At 48.8% G+C, this 22,502-nt stretch overlaps 3 protein-coding genes across 5 annotated transcripts in view; 2 read left to right on the top strand and 1 right to left on the bottom strand.

The window, feature by feature from the left end:
• CAMKK1 (calcium/calmodulin dependent protein kinase kinase 1) overlaps positions 1 to 11,368 on the top strand; it is a 94,074-nt gene extending 82,706 nt beyond the window's left edge. For all 3 annotated transcript variants that reach the window (XM_033078058.2, XM_033078059.2, XM_033078060.2), the window contains exon 16: positions 6,724 to 11,368. In XM_033078058.2, the coding sequence (XP_032933949.1) occupies positions 6,724 to 6,796 (73 nt within the window). In that variant the 3' untranslated portion in view covers positions 6,797 to 11,368. The remainder of the gene's footprint in view (positions 1 to 6,723) is intronic.
• Positions 11,369 to 15,470: 4,102 nt separating this feature from the next.
• MIS12 (MIS12 kinetochore complex component) lies at positions 15,471 to 17,258 on the bottom strand. The gene has a single exon (XM_033078256.2). The coding sequence runs from the start codon at positions 17,035 to 17,037 to the stop codon at positions 16,405 to 16,407; it is 633 nt and encodes a 210-aa protein (XP_032934147.1). The 5' UTR covers positions 17,038 to 17,258; the 3' UTR covers positions 15,471 to 16,404.
• A 343-nt stretch (positions 17,259 to 17,601) lies between these two features.
• DERL2 (derlin 2) lies at positions 17,602 to 21,857 on the top strand. Its single transcript, XM_033078590.1, has 7 exons — positions 17,602 to 17,712; positions 18,067 to 18,132; positions 18,397 to 18,470; positions 18,890 to 18,983; positions 19,423 to 19,618; positions 20,154 to 20,244; positions 20,961 to 21,857. Exons 1-7 carry the CDS (start codon positions 17,620 to 17,622, stop codon positions 21,064 to 21,066), a joined length of 720 nt encoding a protein of 239 aa, XP_032934481.1. The 5' UTR covers positions 17,602 to 17,619; the 3' UTR covers positions 21,067 to 21,857.
• The last annotated feature ends 645 nt before the right edge of the window (positions 21,858 to 22,502 follow it).

Below are 22,502 nucleotides of genomic sequence, written 5' to 3'. Positions count from 1 at the left end.
AGGGTGTGCTGAGCCTCACTGCACCATTGACAGCACAATTAGAGGTGTGTGGGGATTTAAGGGCTCAGCTCAATTAAGGATGATCATGTTCTATCTTCCCAGCTGTGTGTTGGAGACTTCAGTGAAGACTTTGTCGTGGTGTCCATGGCCAGACTCCAGTTTGGCATTTAGCACCCTGTTCATGAGTGCTGCTGTGGGACACAGCTGGAGCTTGGCAGGCAGTTCCTTTGCCAGCTTAGCACAAAGGGATTTGCCCTGATTTGTTTCTCTTCACTCAATGCCTTCCAAATTAGTTATTGCTGATTGGACACACATTCTACCCATATCTTCATTATCATTCCTGGTCACTGCATTGCATTGCTCTGAAATGGGGAAACATTTACTAAACTTGAGGAAAAATGTCTTTTATTCTTCCCACTGTCCCAGACAGGTAACTTGGAGCAAGGCAGAATTTCTTTTCAAACCCTGCTTGAACTGATAGTTCAGGGTGGTCACCCTAAGCCTGTGTCCACAAGGGACCTGTTCCCTTTTGCCTTCATTTGAGATGCTTGAAAACTCACCCAGGTGGTGGCAAAACTCCTTGACCCTTGATGCTGGTCCCTGCCTGGAGCTGGGTGCTTTAGTATCTGCTCATAAAAAACAAAGTTCATTTGATCCCAGGTAGCTGTGGAACTTCTCATCAGCCACATTATCAATGCCTTGTCCTGTATAAAATATTCTTAGACCTTCAAGATGAGCTATAAGCCTCCATTTTTGTCTCCTTTTTAAAGCTGCTAGTCAGATTTTTCCCAGTTCACTGAAACCCAGCATCTTCCCCTGTCTCAGCTCATTCTGCTCCTGTGTATTTTCAGGCTCTTTGTACAGACTAAAAGGTTTATTTGTTAAAGCAGTGTGTAATTTCCATTGTTGTGCTGCTGTGTCTGGTGCCAGGCCAGGGATGGAGCTGCAGCTATGCTGGGCTGGCCTCTGCCCAGCTGTGTGAGCTCTTAGAAATACCCAAAATCAATGTGAATGTGCCAATTCTCCCCTGCACTAATCCCTGTGTCTAATTTCTCTGTCTCATGCCATCAGTGCCAATTTTTGGCAATAACAATTGACTTAATCCTAAATTATTTCATGCACAACTGGAGCTTTGAGAACCCATCTCAAAACTGCTGTTTAAAGAAAGATTCTTGCAAAGTCTCTCCAACAAATGCTGTTGTGTATTAAACACTACAGCAGGGATGCTTCTTTTAAGGCATCTGGGTTGTTATTATTTCAAACTTTGGAAACCACTTTACTGACTGAATCTAATGAAAATAACTTCAAATTTAAATAGATGTGTTGGATCTAATGGCATTAATTCCAAGTGAGCCATGGCTAAGTGAGAAATATTCATTGTTCAGTGAGTTATCTCGTGATCACAGTGTTATTTCCTCAGGGGCAAACAGAGTAGACACCAAGCTCATCCACTTCTTAATTCATATTGGTTGTTCCCTAGAAAAACCATCCTTGTTGCACATGTAAAGTGACAGTGTTATGAATGGAGCTGTGTTAAAATAAGTTTCAAATGAGTCTGGATTTCTGCAGGGGGTTAGGATCTTGCAGGAGCAGATGATATTGCTGCAGAAAGGCTCTGCAGAGTTTCTGCATGTCCATCACCCTTGGAGCTGGACAGGGGACCCCAAAACTGGGACATGGCAGGAGAGCAGTGCCTGCAGCCATCACTGTGCTCTGGACATGTGGCTGCCCAGGAGGAGCTGGGAAAAAAATGAGCCACACATTCCCAACTCTCCAGAGAGCTCCTTCTCCCCAGTGGCAGTGCCCTTAGAGGGACATCAGTCAGCTTTTGCAATGGTGCATCTCCTAGTTGTAGGTAGGAAAGAACTTGTTGTGTCTCTATGGAAGAAAAAAGGGAAGCAATTAGCAAACTCCAGTTTCACATTCAATTTATTTAATTAGGCTGTATGTGAAATTGCCAGAGCCCCACTCACTGCTGCTCCAAGCATCTTTCATCTGTGCCATTTCTGAGGATATGCTCTGTAGGAAATCCTCTGGCAGCTGAGCTGAGCTCTGGTACCAGAGATTTCTGGTATTTGATGCCTAATTGATGACTCTGAAAATGGAGCTGTCCTTCAAGCTCACTCTTTGGGATTTGGAGAGGAGGAAACTAAATCATGTGGCTGAATCTTTTTTTAATTTCTCCCTGCATTACCTACACAGCATGCTGGGCTCTGTTCCTGGAAATGCTCTGTGCAGATGTCTGTGGGAGCAGCAGGGCTTTGCTGTTGTAACCTTGATGCCTTTAGAGGACACCATTAAGACACCACGGATATGAAACAGTTCTTAAGGTGATACTGGCAGGAGAGAAAGGTTTTTTTTAGCACTCTTTAGACCTGGAAGAAGCAAATCCTCTCCTGGCTGTTATTTACTGCTCTGTTTGTCAGCACTGAACAGTTTAAAAGGCAGATGTTCAGTGCAGACACACTCAGCAGGTGGAGGGGAGCTAAAATGAAGATGCCCCATTTAGCAGCCCTTGTTTTGCACACCTAGAATGGTGTGAGTGCTGCCAGCTGTCACCTCCCCCTGCCAGCTGGGCAGGTGTCACTGCATCCTGCCTTTCATGCAGGATCTCCAAGGACAGGCAGTGATTCATGGACTCTCACAGATCCTGCAGCTTCAAGCCCATCATTAATGGTGGCTGCAGAGGCAACTGCTCTTTTCTAATTTTTCAGTTCCAGAGTATCTTTTAAGCCCAGTTCAGCATTCACAGCTAAGTTCTGGATTTCTGGTAGCAGTGTTTGCTGCATTTCTTCTGCCTGCTCCACATTTCTCCTAATTGAGTCAGCACTGGCTTCACCACATTTTATTGCTCTCATTTATTGCAACTATTACCTATCAAATTAATTGCTGTGTTTTGACAGACCAAATTTACTTTCCCATTATGGCTTCTAATACTATTGATGAAATGTGGTTGTCAGCTCCTCTGTGGGGGATCAGCTGGTATTTTAAAAGCCTACTCTGTTCCCAGCCTTCCCAAAAAGAGACCACAAGGCTGTCCCTGCCCTTAGGGCCATATTGTCCAGGTAGGTTGGGCACAAGGGAGCCAAGGGAAAAAGGAGGTGGAAGAAGTGGCTCCAAGCAGAAACAGCTTCTCCCAAAGGGAGAGCTGCATGTTTTGTGGGAAAAGCCGTGCAGGTAGGTGTCCTCACAGCTGTGGCACAGGATTTTCCTCTGAAGGACCCACCTGCAGTGAGGGGCCCAGTGCTCCTGGGGCTCTGCCCTCTTGCACAAGGTGCTGGTAGGACACAAAACCCAGAGGTGCCAAATGCCGTGGCCCAGGGCAGCAGAGCTGACAGCAGCAGTGTGCTGGGATCATCTGGGGCTCTCAGCACTGCTAGGGGCTGGGTTTGTGCTGGAAACATCTGGGGCTCTCAGCACTGCTAGGGGCTGGGTTTGTGCTGGAATCATCTGGGGCTCTCAGCACTGCTAGGGGCTGGGTTTGTGCTGGAATCATCTGGGGGTCTCAGCACTGGCAGGGGCTGGGTTTGTGCTGGAATCATCTGGGGGTCTCAGCACTGCTAGGGCTGGGTTTGTGCTGGGAGCATCTGGGGCTCTCAGCACTGCTAGGGCTGGGTTTGTGCTGGGAGCATCTGGGGCTCTCAGCACTGCTAGGGCTGGGTTAGCACGAGTGCTCCCAGTGCCTGTCCTCATCTGTCCTCCAGGTAAATGTGCCTGATGTTCCATCCCCATTCCACTCTGCACTCTAGGCTGGGTAGGCACAGAAATACAAACTCCTTCACCTGCTGCCATTGTCTTCATGATCACTCTTCCTTTGTCTCGTTGTTTTTTGCTCTCAGGGACAGATTCCTCTTAAACACATCTGTATATTTGCATCCATCTTTAAGGTAATTCCATGTCTGTGTTTCCCCTGGGTGCTGTAGAATCCTGTGTCCCTTCCTCAGCCTGTGAGATTTGTGTGGTAGTGAGAGCATTTGGCTCCATCCTTCCTTCCTGTAGGAGCAGCTTTGTTGCAGTCATTCTGTGTGTGTGACACTAATGTTTATGTATGCTTTTTATTATTATTTCTATTTGTGATTCTCTGGAATTTGAGCTGCTTTCAGGGAGGGAGGGGTGAAGAAAACAATTGGGTTTTAGCAGGAGCTGGTGCTCAGCCCCACCTTTGCAGAGGGAATAGCTACAGAATTTGGGAAAGGCTGAGCTTTGCAATTTGAGTTTAATATTTAGTGGTTATGCAGAAGAAAGGGCTGGAGCTATCTCTGCTCCAGATGCTCCACCACTCCCTTGTGCTTCTGCCTCTGGTGCAGCACTGGGAGGGCTCTGGGCTGACCACAATTGGTTGCTCCAAGTGACCACCACACCCCACCCAGCCAGGACTTCATCAAAACGTGGTCACTTGTCCAACCACTTGCACAGACCCTTGTAGGAAGTGTCGGTCCCCTTAATTCTGTTAAATAACAAAATAACATCAGTGCAAACCATGATGAGCTGCTTACAGACACCTCAGTGGGAAATGCTAGGATCCAGTGGTGGCAGGATACAGCCTCCAGCCAGGCTGGGAAACAACCACACATCTCTGAACACCTTTGGGAGCTGCTCCAGCACTTTGGAGACTCTGCCTGGCCTGGTTTATTGCTCTGAGACAAATGGAAGAGCCAGGGCCAGGATGTTGTCTGCTCTGAGTGAGGAAGGAGTTGCAGAGATTCTCCAAAAATGGCCAGGAGAAGGCAGGCAGGGGCAGATGGGGACAGCTGGTGCCACTGCCTCCTGCTGCATGGGCTCAGATGATTGCAGTGAATGGGGACCCTGGAGGGATTTGGCACCTGCCAGGGGTGTGTTTGTGCTGTGTGTTTGTGCTGTGTGTTTGTGCTGCCCCACACCATCCCTGTGTTTGGGAGGGCAGTGTGGGGAGGCTCATTCCTTGCTGGACATGAAACACGTGGGGACCCCACAGCTGCTGTGGGTGACAGCCATGTACTCTCCTGGCTATAATTGCACAAACCAGGCTTTGCTCCCCTGTGGCCTAAAAAATGTAGGAGAAATACAGTCTTATTTCTTACCAATAAATATTTCTTATTTACTGGAGATTCCCATCCAGCCTCAAGCCTCACAGGTTCCTGTGCAGATGTGGAGCTCTGGCACTGGATCTCTGCTGCTCCACGGGCAGCCCCAGCCTTTTGGCTGGTGTTTGCCACTGTGAGGGTCCTCTCACCCTGACTTTGAGGTGTTTGCAGAGGCAGAGGCTGCTCAGAGTGCTGGGACAGCATTGAAGACAGCCCTGACAGGAGCAGGATCAGCAGGATGTGCCAGACAGGGAGCTGGGCTGTGCTGAGCTGCCACAGAACAGAGCTGCTGCTGCTGCTGCTAAATGAGGTGATCAATCATTTGAAGAGGGGGATGACAGGCTCTGAAGACAGGGCTGTTCCTCAGCCTTCCCTGCAGGGAAATGCTCCATAGGTTCAAGGTCAGGTTTATTGCAGGGCTTTACTGAAGTGGAAGAAGGGAACATGATTTTTGATCATTCTGGTTTCTTCAAAAATTGGGTTAGCCCTGTGTGTATTTTGTGTTGTTCCTAGCCAGGAAATACCCCTGGAGCTCCCACCCCACTGCCCCCACACCCTGTGTGCTGCAGACACTCAGCACTGACACTGCCCTGCCAAGCTGCCTGTCCATGCAGGTTCTACAGAATGCCCTGGCACAGGGTGCCCAGAGAAGCTGTGGCTGCCCCTGGAAGTGTCCAAGGCCAGGTTGGACAGGGGCTTGGAGCAACCTGGGACAGTGGAAGGTGTCCCTGCCATGGCAGGGGGTGGAACAAGATGATCTTCAAGGTCTCCTTCCAGCTCAAACCATTCCATGGTTCTGTGGTGCAGCACACTGCTGTGAGCAGGCAGGACACCTGGGAGACACAACTGCTTGGAGATCATCCCCTGCTTTGTGTTGTGGATCCCTTTGTGATGGAGAAATGGGTGTTTCAGGTGGAGTCATCTGCCTGTGATGGGTTTCTGCTGTGGGTGGAGCTGGAGGTGTCCCCTGTCTCCAGGCAGTCCCAGTGACAGTCACACTCTGGCTGGGGGTGGCTGGGCTGGGGGCAGGTGCAGGAGCTGCCCTTGAGGGTGCCCTGGAGTGCAGCTCAAGCCTCCTACGTGAGAAAACATCAGAAGTCAGGAGTAGGAGGAAAAGGCTGAAGTTGTGTGCAATGCAAGTAAGTGACCTTGGCTGAGATTTTAGGGCTGCTGCTCTCAGGGTTTGGGTACTGCTGTTTTGGGGACCAGGCAAACTCACAGAAACCAAAATCACACAATTAGAACAAACTGGATTCTGGTAGAAACATTTAACTTTACTGCCATTTACAGCAGCACTTTGGAGAAGCAGTTGTGGGATCAGCTGATGATACCATCACTTTGATATTTATTAAAAAAATCAGATTAAAGAAGAGCAAGCCAGAACTCTGCAAATGCAAACTAGATAATTTGGAAACCATGCTGCTGATTTGCAAGACTTTCCCCTTTGTGGAGAAGGGCATTTAGGGAAGTGGAGAGCTCAGTTTTTGGGAGCAGATGTCCAGGCATGTCGTGCTGGGATATTGCTGAGGTGTTTACATGGTACCAGCACAGCAGGTGGGTTCATTGCTGTTCCCTGTTGATATTGCTGACCTGGGTTGGACAAAACACCCCTTGCCTTGCTCTGTGCCTACAATGTGTTTGTTTTCTTGTCCCTCTGTAGAACCCAGGGCAGCAGAGAAGCAGCCAGGGACCCGGAGCTGCCCGACGTGTGCGAAGACGAGGCGGCGTCCTGAGGCCAGGGCTGCCACGGGCTGGCCTCACTCATCACCCTCATCCCCAGCCCGGGGCCTGGCAGCCACAGCAGGAGCAGACCCAGCCCAGCAGCCATGGACAAGGCAGGCAGGAGGATCAGAGCAGGACCAGAGCAGTGCTGAGGAGCAGGGTGGGCTGTGGGCGAGCTGCCCGTGGCTCCTCCGTGTGTGCCTTGCTCTCCCCTTGTGCTTCACCCCGGGGTTCAGTGGGGGTTTGTTTGTCTCAAGGGTCATTTTCCCCCAGAGACTTTTTTCCTTGAGTTTTTGCATTCTCTACTTCAAGCATCAGGAAAAAAAAATGGCATTAAAGACAGGTTTTGTATTGGAGGGCAACTTTTATTTAATGCACTTGAGTACATCAGGAGTCCTGCTCCTGGTGAGGAGTTGATGGCAAAATGTCTCTGGATATCAGATAAATGAGGATGAGATCTTGTGTTGGAGTGAACACTGTCCCTCCCTATGCCTCTCTTCCTCTTTCTTCCCTTTTGCTCTCCCCCCTTGTTTTTGCACAGTGTCAGTGCTGCCCCAGCCAGGCTTTAGTCAGGGCAGTGCTGTGGTGCAGAAGAGTCACACGAGATTCCCTGCGTGTGCAATGAGCCCTGGGATGTCCCAGAGCTCTGGAGCATGGGGATATGCTGCCACACTGCTGCACAGAGCAGCTCAGTGCTCCAGGGACACCTGCCAGGGCTGCTGCTCCCAAAGAGCTGGGAGTGCCATCAGCCCCTCAGCTGCACCAGTCCTGCAGCCATGGACCATTCTCTCCACCTGGACAGAGGGGCAGGCTCGGGCTTTGTTTTATTTCATTCCCTTCTGTTCACTCATCTGTGTACCTGATGCTTTTAAACTTTAGTTTCCTGAAAATTACCCAAACTGGGACAGGTTCCTGGGATGGGAAATGTTGGTGGAGAGTTTTTAGAAAGCTACAGAGTGCAAGTTCACAACTTGATCTTTTGACCTTTTTTTTAAAGGCTTTAATTTTTAATTTTGTTTTAAGACTCTGGTTTTTATGCATGTGCTGATGCTGCTATTTTATCCATAAATTGCTTCTAATCTTGGGGTTAGAAGCTTCATCTCATCAGTTTGACAACTGGTAAGATTGCACTTAAAAAGGCAAATACAAAAAGGCAAATACAGCCATTTCTGTGGCTGTTGACTGTACAGACTGTGTGGATAATCAAAAATTTCACTCTTCCATTCAGAGAGTAAAACCAGTGACATCCATCTGTCAAAATACATGTCATTATTTTCCCTTGAGCCTTATGGGGTCTGAACATGCCCCTAGGAAAACAGTGGGATTGGAAACTTATTTTATAGTACTTAAACAAAGACATGATTAAATTTGGTTCCTACATAATCATCTTAGTGTCTGGTTTTAGGTTAATCCTGAGGACTTGGGACTTTTTTCCCTCATTTTTTGTGCAGAGGGACACAAGTACAAGGGCTGTTGGTAGTGACTGGCATATCCTGGTGTTCCTGTTCTGTTTGCTGCAGTCTGATTTGATGGTTCCCAACATTTTAAAGCTGGGCTTTGCTGCTGGTGCTTTTTGTGTGTCCCCAGCCTGTCACCTCCCCTCACTCATCCTCAGCCACCTCAGTGGGATTCCCAGCAGTCTCCAGCCTGGGCTCTTCCTTGCATCTCACCTGTAAATATTGGCAAAATGGGAAAGCACATTGCTGCTTCTCTCCTGAGTGGAGACCTTTAATGCTGAAAGCTGGCAGTGCTGCTGGATCCTGTAAAGGTTACTGCTGTGGGCCTGAGCTCTGCACTGCTGCTTCCAGCTGCTAAATCCTGTCTGTGTCTGCACAGCTGAGCTCAGCATCCTCTGAGGAGCCTGGTTCTGCACCAGGAGGGTGCCTGATCCTCCCCCAGCCTGGGACACACTTCTGCTTGGATCCTTCTGCCTTGTAATGAAGATTCAAGTGCCCTGAGGTAGGGAGTGAAAAGTCTGAGAGCACAGGAAATTCTGTACATGGGAAGATTGTCCAGGTGCCTGTGGAAGGGACAGCTCTGGATACAACTGATCTGTGCTGGGCTGCCAGCAGCTCCTGCTGCACACCAGGGCCAAACTGTCCTCCTGTTTGTGGAAACAACTGTGTCCCCAGGACAGGGCAGGGAGTGACCTTGGAACAAGGACACATCTCAGGAGCAAGCCCTACCCCAGGCAGAAAAGGGAGTTCTGGTAATCCTCACCCCCGTGGGACTTCTGAAGTCTAAGCAATGCCTGGGTTGTGCTCAAAGAGCTCTAAGAATGCAAACATGGGGTTAGTTATTGCATTTTCAAACTGTGGCAAGAAGAATCTGCTAAGCCAGGCAGTTGGTGTTGTTTCAGTGATGCCCAAGGGGTGGGAGCTGGTGGGGCAAGGCTGCAGGAAGGCTGTTCTCAGCCTCAGCTAATGCAACCAAACAAGTGGTAAGTTAGAAATGAGCTCCATACCCTGTCCCTTTAGTGGTACCTAAATCATCTCTTCAGCTTTTGCAGAGGAATGGATGTTTTTTATGATTATTTCAAAATCTACTTTGAAATACTTGCCCTTTCAGCTCAAAGAAATCCTTCTGGAGCTGTTCCCACAGGTGCAAGAACCAACCCCTGGAGTTGTGCAGCTGAGCTCTGAGCTGGTGTCACACCTTGTTTCTTCAGCAAATCTGCCAAGAGTCTTTCCTTTGTACCCCAGAAATCACTCCTATCGTGTCACAAACAGCAGCCTGAAAACTTGCATGAAATGAGATGAAAAACATGCCCTGGCAGCAGGAGAAACACTCAGGCAAAAATAGGCTCTACTCACTCATCTGCAGTGAAACCCTTGCTTGTTTATGTGCATGTTAGAGCAGCTCAGAGCAGCACTGGTTCTGCTCTGGAGAAAGGAAGAGACTGGAGAGGGGATTTATTTGAGAATAAACATCCCTGGCAAGGCAGTGCTTTTAGCTCTTGAGTAAAATCATTCTCTTCAGCTGGGTGGGTAAATATTTGTCTGCTCCTGTCAGTGATGCAGGGGATGGGGTTCAGTGTGGGCTCTGCAGAGCAGGGGTGGCACACTCGTGCTTTGGTGTGTGCTCTGTGTTTTTCCCCTCCAAATCCTCACCTCTGCTGTTCCTGGAGCACTGGGATGCTCTGCCTGTGTTAGCTGGGCTCAGAGTCACCAGGAGAGCTCCTCTTTCCCTGCATCTGGTCGAGTTTTCCAGACTCTTCCAGGCTGAGGATGATTTTCTTGAAAGAAATTTTCCAAAAGCCCATCTCTCTGATGTCCAGGAGGTGGATTTTTAGTCTTGCTCAATTAATGGCTTCAGGACTTTGGGTTTGGGGGTAGTGCTGAGTAAAAATCCTGGTCAGTCTCTTCTGTCCTGCACTGAGGAGTGCACAGTCCATGTCTTTTGGGCAGGAATGTGCTGCTGTGAATGTCACACCTGGAAACAGAGGAGGTTTTCAGCAGCAGGGCTGCTGGTGGGAAAGCTGATTTTGTGTAGGGCTCCAGCCAGAGGGACAGTGTAACTGCTGCTCCATGCAGAACAGAGTGGCTCAATAAAACAACTCCCAGGGTGTGATCTCATTCCTTATTTACTGCCAGACTTGCAAGGAAGAGCTGCTGGGAGAAGTTTGGTGTTCCTTCAGCACAGCTGTGTCCTGAAGCCCTCGGCAGCGCTGCCATGGGGGAATTTCTCCCTTTGTGGTGGGTGGCTGGGAGCTGCTTTGCTCTCCCCAGCTCAGGGCTTTCCCTCCTATCTTGCCCAAAATTCCCTTGAGCTCTGTCCCACCAGCCCAGGCTTTGTCCCAGCCCTTGAAGGCCCAGGCTCCCCCAGGGATCTCAGTAAATGTCCCAAGGCAGGGGAGCTGTGCTGGGGATGCCACTGAGAGCCTGAGCACCTCTGGTGTGCAGCAGGGACTGGAAAGCACAGAGTGGGGGGAAATAGAACTGAGATGAGGTGCCAAACTCCTCTGCTCCAGCAGGGCACATTTAAAGTGGAGTTTGTTGAACAAAGCAGTGCAAGGCATTCCTTTCTGGTCCAGATCCTGCTGCACAAGTCCATGCTTGGCTGGAGTCCCCTGAGTTAACCTGGATGATGCCATGACCCTGTTGCTCTGAATGCAGCCTTCCATGGGATGAGGGAAGGAAAGCAGCTCATCAGTCACTGCCTTGCTCCTTCCCTTCCTGAAGAAAAGCCATGTATGCTCAGAGCTGCTGCTGGCAGAGCCCACACCCTCCGTCAGTGTCCACAAGCCATCAATCAAAGTGCTCCCAAAAAATGGTGTAAATTCAAGAAAACATGAATTGCAACTCTTGAGGGTACAATGCAGATCCTCTGTGCTGTAATTTTGCTGCTCTTTCTGATTTCCAGGCCTGTTCTGTTGGTATTTCAGTCTCTTGTTGCACTTGAAGCTGAACCTCTGCCCCTGTATGTGCTCTGCTATGATTCCAGCATGATGTAAATGCACTCAGTACTGTGACAGCACGTGGCTGTTGCACTGTAAATATGTACCATGAAGAGAGAGGCTATTTTTTGCATGCTTTTGTACTGTAGAATTGATGAGAAAATGACAATAAATTCCACAGAGATGACCCTGGGTGTAAGTGCAGTTCCTCAGGCAGCACTGGCTGCAGGTTCCTGGGTGTTCTCTGCTGCTCCAGCCCTCTCTGTGCCTGTAGCTGTGGCAGAGGGGTTGGGGCATTCCTTTCATCACCCTTTCCATGCTGGCTTTTTCCTGGATGAAGAAGCTCAGGGGTCTGTCATGCTTGGAGCAGTGTGGGACTGTGGAAGGTGTCCCTGCCATGGCAAGGGTGGGACTTAAAATCCCTCCCAACCCAAACCATTCTGGGACTCTATTCTGCTCAAACAACAGGCCCCAAAACTGCCAATGCCAATTGACTGTTAATTGATGGATAAATAAATAAATTCCTGGCAGCTAGCACCACAAAAGGAAAGGAAACAGCTCCATGAGAGGGATGACAGAGGCTGAGGTTGGCAGTGGGGACCTCGAGGGTTTCTCACTGCACAAACACTCTTCATTCCAGGATTAATGCTGTTCCCCACTCCAGCTGGGTTCATACCCCAGCATTTTGTCAGGGAGTAAATAGAGTTCTGAGAGCAGGTAATTGCTGATTCCCTGGGAATGCAGTGTCCTGGTGAGGTCACATTGCTGCCACTATGGCACATCCAGCCCCAGCATGGTCAGTGACATGTCCCAGGCCAGTAAATGCCCCTGGAGCCCATGCTCGTTTGGGATCTTGCTGGGCACTCAATTTGGAGTTGGGTCCAGCCAGGTAAATGGCTTGAAAGCTGCTCCCCCTAATTTTCTTGTAAGTGGGCTATGTATCAAAATGGATTTCTAGAGCAGTAAATTATAATTTGGTGCTTATTATAATATTCATTAAGAGCTGCTGTCTGCTGTAGTGTTACAGCAAATACTAATTATTAGAAATTAAGGTGACAGGAGGGAATAATATTCTGAATTGTGTAAGTGGGAGTAAGCAGACAAAGCAGCAGGAGAATTTCCTTTCTACAGGGAAATCAGTGGGAATGAAATCCCCAGCAGCACTGGGAGGCATGGCTGCCCAGGAAGGGGTGTGAGCAGGGGACAAAATTAATCAGAGCTACAAAGACAGCAAGCAGAGGGGTCATGGCTGTGGGATCATTGGGTTCAAAGTGTTCAGTTTTGGGGAATCACCACCTGGCAGGATCCAGCCAGTGGATTGACCTCCAAGGGCTCCATCTTGCCTCAGTGTTATTTTTCTAGTTTGTTTGCTTGGTTTGTTTAATTTTTTAAATTCCACTTCCAGATGAAATTAAATTCCTACAATGATTTTGTCACAACCTAGTAAAAGGTGTCTCTGCTCATGGCAGGAATAGTCAGATGATCTTTAAGGTCTCTTCCAACCCAAACCCAACTGCAGCAGGGGTGAGGTGGATGCAGGGCAGGATGAGCAGCCAGGGAAGCAGCCAAAGCCATGCAGAGCTGTGTGAGGGATGCAGTTTCTCCAGTCCCCAGCAAAGGAGAATCATAAACTTCACCCTTGATTGTTGTCTGTGCTGCTCCACACCAAGCCCAGCTGGCTCCAAGGCCTCCCTCCAGCAGAACCTTGCTAATCAAATTCCCTCTCTCCTATGTTTTAATTAGAGGGGAAAAAAAAATCTTGTATGTGAAAGTGATTCCTTTGTTAGACATTTCCAGCTTTTCCATTTTCTCCTCCTTGAGTAGGAAAAAGTCATTTACCATGTTCTTTTCTAAAGCAATTTCCAGGGATGTCCAGCAAGCACAGCCAGGAGCATCAGCAGCCAAACCCTGACCGAGTTTCTTTGCTTGAGTAAATCAATGTTTTGCCATCAATGGGAGCCCATTTTCTGTGCCCCATTTATTTTATTGCCAGGGCTGGGGGTGCAGGGGGGGCAGCACTGGGGCAGCTCTCTGGAAATCCCAGTGAGGACTCAGAATGTTCACTCCCATCCTGTTTTATGGTGTGTGATGTGCAAACACATTAGGGAAGAGCTGCTCACTCACCAGCTGGAATAACTCACAGTGCCTGGCTGTCTCTCTGCCCATCTCGATTATTTTTTATTTGGAGTTTCCACAGGGTTGTTTTAAGGACGGGGGAAGCTCTTGCTCAGTTTGTGCCAGCAAAAATCCCTGTGTAAGAAATTTTTTTGCCAAAACAGAGGTTTTTTTCATTATTAGAATGAAAAAGCATAATTTTCCCTGGCCTGGGGGCCCCTTCTGCCTTGCTGTGGGAGGTGGGCAGGGATGGGAGCCCTGAGCCACCATGGGATGGCAAAGGCAGGAGCTGACCCACCAGCAGTTTGAGGTGAAGCAATTAAAGCTTGTGGCTGCCACGAGCATTTCCTGCCTGTAATTAATGCTTTTAATGAGCAGGCATGGTAACCCCCTCCCCCACCCCGGGCATTTTGCCAGGTGTGGGTTTATTAAAGGCTGCTAATTACACCATTTTTCAGTGTCTAAGTCAAGGAGGGCTGCACTGTGTGCTCCAACTGCCTGTGAATGCTGCCAGAAATTTCTTAATTTAAATTTTCTGCTTTCTCCTTACAAGGAACTGAAGCCCTGGGGGTTTGCAGGGCAAACCAGAATCCCTGGGACACAGAGCCAGTGCTTTCCCTGCTTTACCTGACCCTGTCCATGCACAGGGCCTGCAAATCCAGCTGCACATCCTCCTCCTCACAGCCAGAACGTGCTTTTATTGCCAGGGCAGAGTTTTGCTGGAAGCCTGAGAGTCCCAGGAGCTGTAGAGGGGCTGGCTTGAAGGATCCAGCTGCCAGGACATGCTCAGCCCCAGGGATCCTCAGGGCTCCTGTGTGTCCCAGACCAGGAGGGCATTACCCTGGCAGGAAAAGCAGTGCCTTTGTTCCCCTCAGACCTCAGCCTTGCTGCTGGGGTGCTCATTGACATCAAGGCTCTTTCTCTTGGAAATGTTTTACCAAGAGCTGGCTGCAGTTTTTACATTGGGTATTATGAAGTAGCTCATTCCCAGCCTGAATATTCCAGCTCCATGCAAGTACTGGGAGAAAATGAGCATTAAAATCATCCATGTGGAATTCTCTCCTCCTTTCCAAGCCAGTCCCTGCAGCAGCCTGGTGCTATCCTGTCTGTGCCTGCCTTGTCACCAAGGGGACCTGTGCCATGGACAGACACTCTGGATCTGCCTCTGGGAGCCTGGGGAGGGTGGGACAAGGATGGATGGAGTCAGGGTGTGTTTGAATCTCCAAAGAACCCACAGACACACGGACATGGTTTGGAGCTGGGGATGCCTCCCAAGCACTGCTGGATGTGGCACCTGAGGACATGGTGAGTGCTGGCCACGAGCACTGGGGGAACTGCTGGGCTTGAGGCTCAGGGGGCTTTTCCAACCCAGAGAATTCCGTGATCCTGTGAGCTGCCACAGCTCCCTGCCCGAGGGCACTGCTCCTGCACCGCGCTCTGGAGCATCAGGATAACATTGATTGCAAAATATTTAATCATGGTGACTGCAGGAGTGTGGGTGGGGATGGCATTCCAGGGAGCAGGGGATGGGGCTCAAGGCTGGCATAGGTTAAATCCACACCTGGAGGGTGGGATGGCCAATCTCACATTTAGTTGTGGACACATTTCCCTGGTTGGTGACACAGCAGGACATCAAAATTCCAGGGGTCAGGGAGTGGGTCAGGCACAGCCCAGCATTCCCCTCAGCCACCACTCCAGCTGGGAAGGAGGTGCAGCAGAACCCTGGCCTGGAGGTGAAATTGTTTCTTTCTGTCTGGGAGAAGAGAAACATGTGAAAATGGGAATAATTCCCTGTTTATAATTACAGTATTCCTTGTTAATAATTTCCTTGTTGAAGGAAAATACAGCATGGGAGTGTATAAACTCGGTAGGATCCAGCTTTCTGCCAATCTGTGTGTGCTCACCCGGCACAGAACACCCAGGAAAAAATATCTCCTGTTTACTGAGGATAAAACAACAGAGGAAACACGGTAATTCTCGGTGTCCGGGAAAGTTACAGAGTTGGAAAAAAAAAACAAGTTCCTGGGGAGCCGAGCCCTGGGCCGGGCTGCTGCTGCCCTCTGCTGCCGAGGGACACTTTTCACATCTTCTTAACTCAGGGAAGAAAGAATTCCAAACTGTGTTTTATGTTTTCAATGCACTTTTTTATTGCAGTCACCTCTAAATGATTCACAGGGTTCATGGCTCTGTGCTAGTGAAGCATGAATTAATATTGCTATTTAATGATAGGACTAAACAGGAGATTAAAAATCTGCCACGGAAAGATGCACAGACTGTCAGGGATTTTGAATTAAGTACAGAGAATAAGTTTAATTAAGACACAAGAGCTTATCAGTATTCCTAACATTTTTACAGGAAAATCTGATAAAACATTAATTAAAAGAACTTTAATATTTAATGAAAAAGGGACACTGGGCAACAAAACCCCCTAACAAATATTTATAAAGCAACTCAAAGTGAAGCAGGACAAAGTGATGGAATTACTCATTTCCTCCAGTGGCTTCTGCTCTGTGGAGCAGCAGCTCTGTGCTGAGAGAAACAAGCACAGGTGGAGTGGTGAGGAACGCTGAGATTCCAGAAACTGGGCTGGAATTTGGTTTGATGCCAACAGATCTCATCAGAACCTTGTCAAGAGCATCAGTGTCATCCTTCCCCCTGCATTTACTCCTTGATGGCTTTCCAAACACAGTGAGAGGCACCGTGGCCAGGGCCAGGCAGCTCCTTGGGAACTGGCAAAGTCCCCATGGCCTCAGGGACCCCTGCTCCAGCCTCAGGCTGGAAACCACCCACACATCCTACAAGCCTTAGCGAGATTTTGTTTTTATAATCCTTAAAATGGGCAAGTGCTACACATGTTCAAAGGTAGCATTCAAAGGTAACATTCAGCGTTTTCAAACACTGGTTATGCAACCAAAATTTACAATGAAAACAATCTGAGTTACATTTTACAGGCTTTTCTCCCCTTCCTGCCTTAGAGAGGTGCAAACTGGCACAGTTAACAGCTTTTAGACCAAATCCTGGCAGGATGAGCAGAGTAAGGGAAAGATAAACCCCTGTAATTTTAAGCAAGCCCCCTGTATGACATCTCTTGTCTTTTCAGAATTCCCATTACATTAACTGATCATGCTGCTTCATTTTTTCGCTCTTCTGCTCCACATCTTTCAGCACATCCTGCAGTTTCTTAGCACTCTGTGTCAGGAGGGCATAGCTTTCCTTGAAATTGCCGGCGCCGTGCTCCCTGCAGATGTTCTCAAGCCCATCAAAGCACTGCAAAATCTTCTCCAGCTCGGCCTTGACAGCCTTCTGCTCCTCCAGCTCTGCTCGCAGCGCCTGCTCCGCGGCCGCCTCAGCCCTGCACTGCTGCTGCAGCTGCTGCAGCTCGTCCTGCAGGGCCTGGAACTCCTCCTTGCTGTAGGGATACTGCTCCTGCACCCTGTCCTCGGGCAGCAGCACGTGCTTGGGGATGTTCAGCACCAGCTGCAGCATCACTTCTTCCATCTTAGCGAAGAGTTTATCGAAGTGGTCCCTCATGAAGAGCAGGAATTTCTCCGTGCATTTCCGGATCTGGGAAGGGCTGATTTTGCAGCCGGGGATGCCGTCCAGCTTCTTCAGCATCACGCCCTCCACCACCAGCATCACTTCGAACAGGTAGTCCTGGAAGGCGATGTAGATGCGCAACATGCACGTCTGGGGCGTGAAGCCGAAGAACTGCGCCTCGTAGGCCATGGGGTCCACCGACATGGCGGCGGGGGCCGGGCCGTGAGGGGAACGCGGCTCTCACACGGCTCCCTGGCGTTACTGGGGCTGCGGGGCTGCTGCTCCCGCCCCCCTTCGCGGCTCTCACACGGCTCCCCGGCGTTACCGAGGCAGCGGGGCCGCTCCTCCCGCCCCCCTTCGCAGCTCTCACACGGCTCCCTGGCGTTACCGAGGCAGCGGGGCCGCCACTCCCGTTCGCCCGGGCCCGGTGCCCGAGGACGGTTCCGAGAACCGGTGCTGCCGCCGCCGCTTTCCCGCCTTGCCTCAGGGCGGCCCCGCCCGCAGCCAATCAGCGCCCACCAGGGGAGGCTCGCCGCCCAATCAACGAGAGCTCCGTCCCTCGGTGGGCGGGCCGCGCGCTGGTCTCTCGGCCAATGACAGCGCGGGGCGGTAGGCGGGCACTGCAGCCTGACCAATGGAAGCGCGGAGCGGCGGCCGCGAGCTGGGCGGGCGGCCAATGAGAGCGCAGAGCAGAGGGAGGGCGCTGCGGCTCAGCCAATGGGAGCGCGGAGCGTCGGGCGGGCGCGGAGGCGGCCGGGCCGGAGCGGGGCGGGCCGGGCCGCCAAGATGGCGTACCAGACGTTCCGGCAGGAGTACCTGCAGGTGCCGCCCGTGACCCGGGCCTACACCACCGCCTGCGTGCTCACCACCGCCGCCGTGGTCAGTGCGCGGCCGCGGGAGGGAGGTGCTGGCGGGAACGGGGAGCGGGGTGGGGCGGGGTGGCCGTGGAAGGGGAGCCCTCAGGCACCGCCCCCGCCCAGAGCCGAGTCCGGAGGGCCCCCTGAGTGAGGGGATTCCCGAAATGGGCCCTGAGGAGACACAAACCACGAATAAATAACAACAGCGCCAGGGGGTTGTTGTATTGAGGCTCCCACTCACCAGATAACTAACAGTGCTGATTGATTGGGCTGTTTTTGGCACACTGGGATGGGTTGCTGGTTTGGGTGTGTATTTTTTCTTTTTTACTTTTTTTTTCTTGTATTGATCCTATCAAAATGTTCTCTTCTTTTTCAGCAATTAGAACTTATCACGCCCTTCCAGCTGTATTTCAACCCCGAGTTAATATTTAAGCACTTTCAAGTAAGTGTGTTTTGAAGCACAGGGGATTTAAACTGTGCTGTAGAGTTTTTATAGTGTTTGTCTTCTCAAAACAGTGTACTTTTTGTATTATAAATACGCTTTTTAAAAGCTACTGTAGCCAGAGTGCAGATCACTGTACCTTAAAATAGGTCTTAGTTTCATTTTCTGTAAGGGAGATTCTGGTTTCATTGTTACTTGCTTATCTATGTAGACAATAAAATTAAACTGTCATGTTTAAAGTCCTTGTATTTGTCTTATTTCCAGATATGGAGGTTAATCACAAACTACTTGTTCTTTGGACCAGTTGGCTTTAATTTTTTATTTAATATGATCTTTTTGTATCCTTCACCGAGTTTTGTTGATTCCCTTGGCAAGCAGAGCTCCAGAAACGTGGCTGTGCTGTACACAGGAAAGGTTGAGTTCCTGGGAGTTCAGCAATGCCAGCTCCACTGCTGTCATGACTGGGCTTCAAGGGAGTCTCCTTCTTAAGTGGTCAAGAGTTTTGCCATTTATTTTCTTGGTGTTGAGAATTTATACAAGCCTGATCCTTCAGGTTGGTGCTGACCTGGTGCAGGGGAAAATCCCAGGTAACTCTTTCATCTTCTGGGTCACCCTCTCTGCTGAAGTATCCAGAGAGAGCCAAGTGATGCAGTAAATTGCTAAAACACTTTTAAGCTGGTGTAGAATTGAATCGTTTTCTGCTTGGATCTGTCTCTAAACTCATTTGCAATGGAATTTTCCTGACCTGTGGCCTCAGATACCGGTACTGCCGCATGCTCGAGGAAGGCTCTTTCCGAGGTCGGACGGCAGATTTTGTATTTATGTTCCTTTTTGGAGGACTTTTAATGACTGTATCCTTTCTGTTTTAATCCCAGGATCCTTTAGTGAAGCTGAAGATGTGTGAAGGGGAACTGAAACCGTGTTGTTACTGTGACATTCAGATAGTTTGTTGCACAGGAGTACCAGTATTTGTTAGGGTGATTTTGAATTCTTTGAGATTGTTGCTAGTTTTTCTGATTTCTTTTCTGCTTGATCATGGAAATGAGGTGGGACTGTTCAGGTGTGGGGTCATGCTCAGGTTGTCTGTGAAGAATTAAATTATGCTTTAATGAGATTATTTGTGCAGTAGTTATCCTGAATCCTGCTGCAGCTGTTGGATTTGATGGACAGTAGTTTGATGTACTTGCAACCTGGGAAAGTGGAGTGACCAGCTGTGTGGAAAACACGGGATTACAAATTAAGCTGTGAAATTCCTGACCTCAGAAATGTTTCCTTAATGACCCACCCCAGCTTTTTGGGCTGTTTGTGAACTTGGTGTTCCTGGGCCAGGCTTTCACCATCATGCTGGTGTACGTCTGGAGCCGCAGGAATCCCTACGTCCGCATGAACTTCTTCGGTCTCCTCATCTTCCAAGCCCCTTTCCTACCCTGGGTCTTGATGGGCTTTTCACTGCTTTTGGGGAACTCCATCATCGTGGATCTCCTGGGTGAGCAGTGGCAACACTCATGAGGATCTGTTCCTCCTCATGTTTTACATGGAACAGAAAATGGGGACAAATCCAAGGGCTAAATGCCCTCATGTTTGGTGTTAGTTCTTCTGATGTATTTATACCAGGCTTTTCTGATTTCTAGCCATTGTAGAATGTTTTGTGCTGTGTTAAGGATGGAAAGAGCTTCTGATGTTTTGGCTTTTTATTGCTTGGAATCAGCCCTGGTGCATCATCTGACCACAGCATCAGTCTACTGAAATAAAATAGTTTATGTTACTATTTTATTAACTCTAGTAGAGCCAAAACATTAGTATTTTTAATAATGACAGGATATTTTCCCAATATTCATATCCTGTAGTGTAAGTTAAGCTTTTTATCTGCTGTTGGCTTTCTTTTTGTATTTCTGTATCATCATATTTTCTGTGAAAGGACCAATGTGTGTCGTTTTTCTGAAACCTCTACTGTAAAGCATTTGAGAGTTGTAAAGGAGAGCTATTGACAAATCACGTTTTGGCTTTTGTTTCTCTACCAGGCATTGCTGTTGGCCATATATATTTTTTCTTAGAGGATGTCTTTCCCAATCAGCCTGGTGGTGGGAGGCTCCTGAGAACACCGTCTGTCCTGTGAGTATTGGTGTCTGCTTTGGAGGAGACGTGGAAAAAGTGCTTGTCTGGAAAAGTGTTTGCAATTCAGTCACATCAGCTTCTGGTGAATGGGGCAGAGACAGAATTGGGGGGTGTCTGTTCTTGCTTTTTATTGTACTCTTGTTGTCATACAAGGAGCTGGCGTTTGTTTAAGTGGGAACCAACTTAACTGGGAGGATTTTACTTTTGGTTTCTCTGATAACACTTGTCAGGCTTTGCTGACAGCTTTTTTTTGGGGCACCAAAGCTGTGTCCCCTGCTGATTGTGAGCAGTGGCTGGGGTATTACATATAAGATATTTAATGGTTTTTTTTCTTCTGTAAGTCATCCTCACATCACAATTTTGGGAAAAAAAATCCTTCAGTGCTTATAGTACTGAGTAGTGGTGCTCCCACTCAGTTCCCTCTTGTGTGGATGCTCTACTCCCCTGTGGTGCTCTCCCAGAACACCTCTGATGGTTGTTTTTCACAGAATCAGAGACTATCCTGAAGAGGTCTGCCCTAGAATATTTATATCATAAATAGCAGAAGATGAACCTCATCACTCTTGATTTGGGATTCCTGGTGGCTCCAAATCGGAGAGCATAAATCCCACTGCTCTTGAGGGAGGACACTGTTCCATGTGCAGCATGTGAGCTGTCTTGATCTTCCTGTGAAAGCTGTGTTTTAAAGGACACCCCTGCTTTGTGTTTTACAGGAAAGCCATCTTTGACACGCAGGAGGATGACCCGAACTACAACCCCTTGCCCGAGGAGCGGCCGGGGGGGTTTGCCTGGGGAGAGGGGCAGCGCCTCGGGGGATAAATCAGGGGCTGTGCCAAAACCCAACCCCACCTGGGAGAGACTGGCCTGGCTGCAGCCCCAGCCCCACGTGGGGACTGTCCCTCCCCAGCGCAGAGAGGACTCTGACAGCTCTATGCTTTGGATACAAGCACTTTATGAAACGGCAGCCGCACCCACGGCACTCCCAGCGCCTTTCCCAATCAGGGACTTCATTGTGCTGGACAGCATCTAAATCCAGTGGAGCCAAAAATTTAAAACTGGAAACAGTTTGCTGTTAACTTCAGTTAACAAGGCCACACAAGTACTTGTTTAAAGTGATTTCTAAAGCGGTTTTTTCAAGTTATTTGATACATGAATCTCTATGGGAAACTTTACAGGGGACAAACCCAGCTTTTTGGGTTTTAGCTCATTTTTCTATTCTTGGATAAAACAACTACAAGATGATTGAAAGGCTAAGTCACTATTTTAATGGCAAAAGGTTTTGTAATCTGAGGTGCTGCTGTCTCCAGTCATCTTTGAATTGCAGGAACACACCATGCAGCATAATTCAGCTTTTCACTCTGCTGGTTGGGTTTTTGGAATGCTCTGCAGGCTGAGGCTACATTTTGGTGTTTTTCTTCCCCCAAGGACTGTGTGTTCAGGTGCCCAGTTTTCAGACTGGCTGTTAAATAGATGTGCCTGGAAAATCCACCCCCCACGTGCCCCCTGCTGTTGCTGAATGACCTGCAGCACTAGAGAAGGAAACTTGTCTGGAGTCAGGACTCAAATGATGATGAGTTGAATAAAATGTCTTGTGGATCCTTTTTGGTTAATCCTCTGTATAATCCTGTAGTCTTGAGGCAGCAGGTGGAAAGCAGGAGCTGGAAAAATCAAGTCCTTGAAGAGAGATAATTGTAGCTTTTCCCACAAGTGTTTCAGAACTGCAGGACACAGCATTGTCTGCTCAGGATGTGAAATCCGTGTTCTGTGGATGAAGTTTCTCTTGGGATGGTTGTGCCAAACAGGCCAGTGAGACTGAGTGGGATTTAGCTTAAAGCTACATTGATTATAAATATCTCTGAGGAGCCACATAGCAATTTGGAGGTTAATTCTGTTCATCATGGTCAGTTGTTCTTAAATTGCCATATAAAGTATTGGGTAGGGTTTTATTGATTATATCATAGTAGGTAACAAGCTGCATCTTCATTCTGCATTTTAGAGCATGGGCTTACCCATGACATGTGATCATCTCATTTAGTCTCAGATTTTGTTTTTAAAAACTGCTAGAGGTTGTAATTTTAAAATGCATAGAAATGTGTGGGGATCTCAGGGGAAATGCTTTGTCCACAGCAGGGTGTTAGATTGTGATAAAATGTGTGAGGTAACTTTTATCTGTTAGAGGTTATAAAAACTTAATGGGAGCTTATGGGGGGTTTTACCGGTTTTTTGGTCTGGTTTTTTTTTTGGAGTAATTTTGA

The sequence above is a fragment of the Catharus ustulatus genome, chromosome 22, assembly GCF_009819885.2.
Source record: "Catharus ustulatus isolate bCatUst1 chromosome 22, bCatUst1.pri.v2, whole genome shotgun sequence".
Classification (NCBI taxonomy): domain Eukaryota; kingdom Metazoa; phylum Chordata; class Aves; order Passeriformes; family Turdidae; genus Catharus; species Catharus ustulatus.
Note: the sequence above shows the minus strand (reverse complement) of the source record. Positions and strands in the feature narration are given on the sequence as shown.

Bases quoted from the DNA above. Each gene is read 5' to 3' on its own strand.
- MIS12 (XM_033078256.2), bottom strand. From the start codon at position 17,037: ATGTCGGTGGACCCCATGGCCTACGAGGCGCAGTTCTTCGGCTTCACG.
- DERL2 (XM_033078590.1), top strand. From the start codon at position 17,620: ATGGCGTACCAGACGTTCCGGCAGGAGTACCTGCAGGTGCCGCCCGTG. The intron at 18,133-18,396 runs GTAAGTGTGTTT...TCTTATTTCCAG, and splicing joins TAATATTTAAGCACTTTCAA to ATATGGAGGTTAATCACAAA. The intron at 20,245-20,960 runs GTGAGTATTGGT...TGTGTTTTACAG, and splicing joins CTGAGAACACCGTCTGTCCT to GAAAGCCATCTTTGACACGC.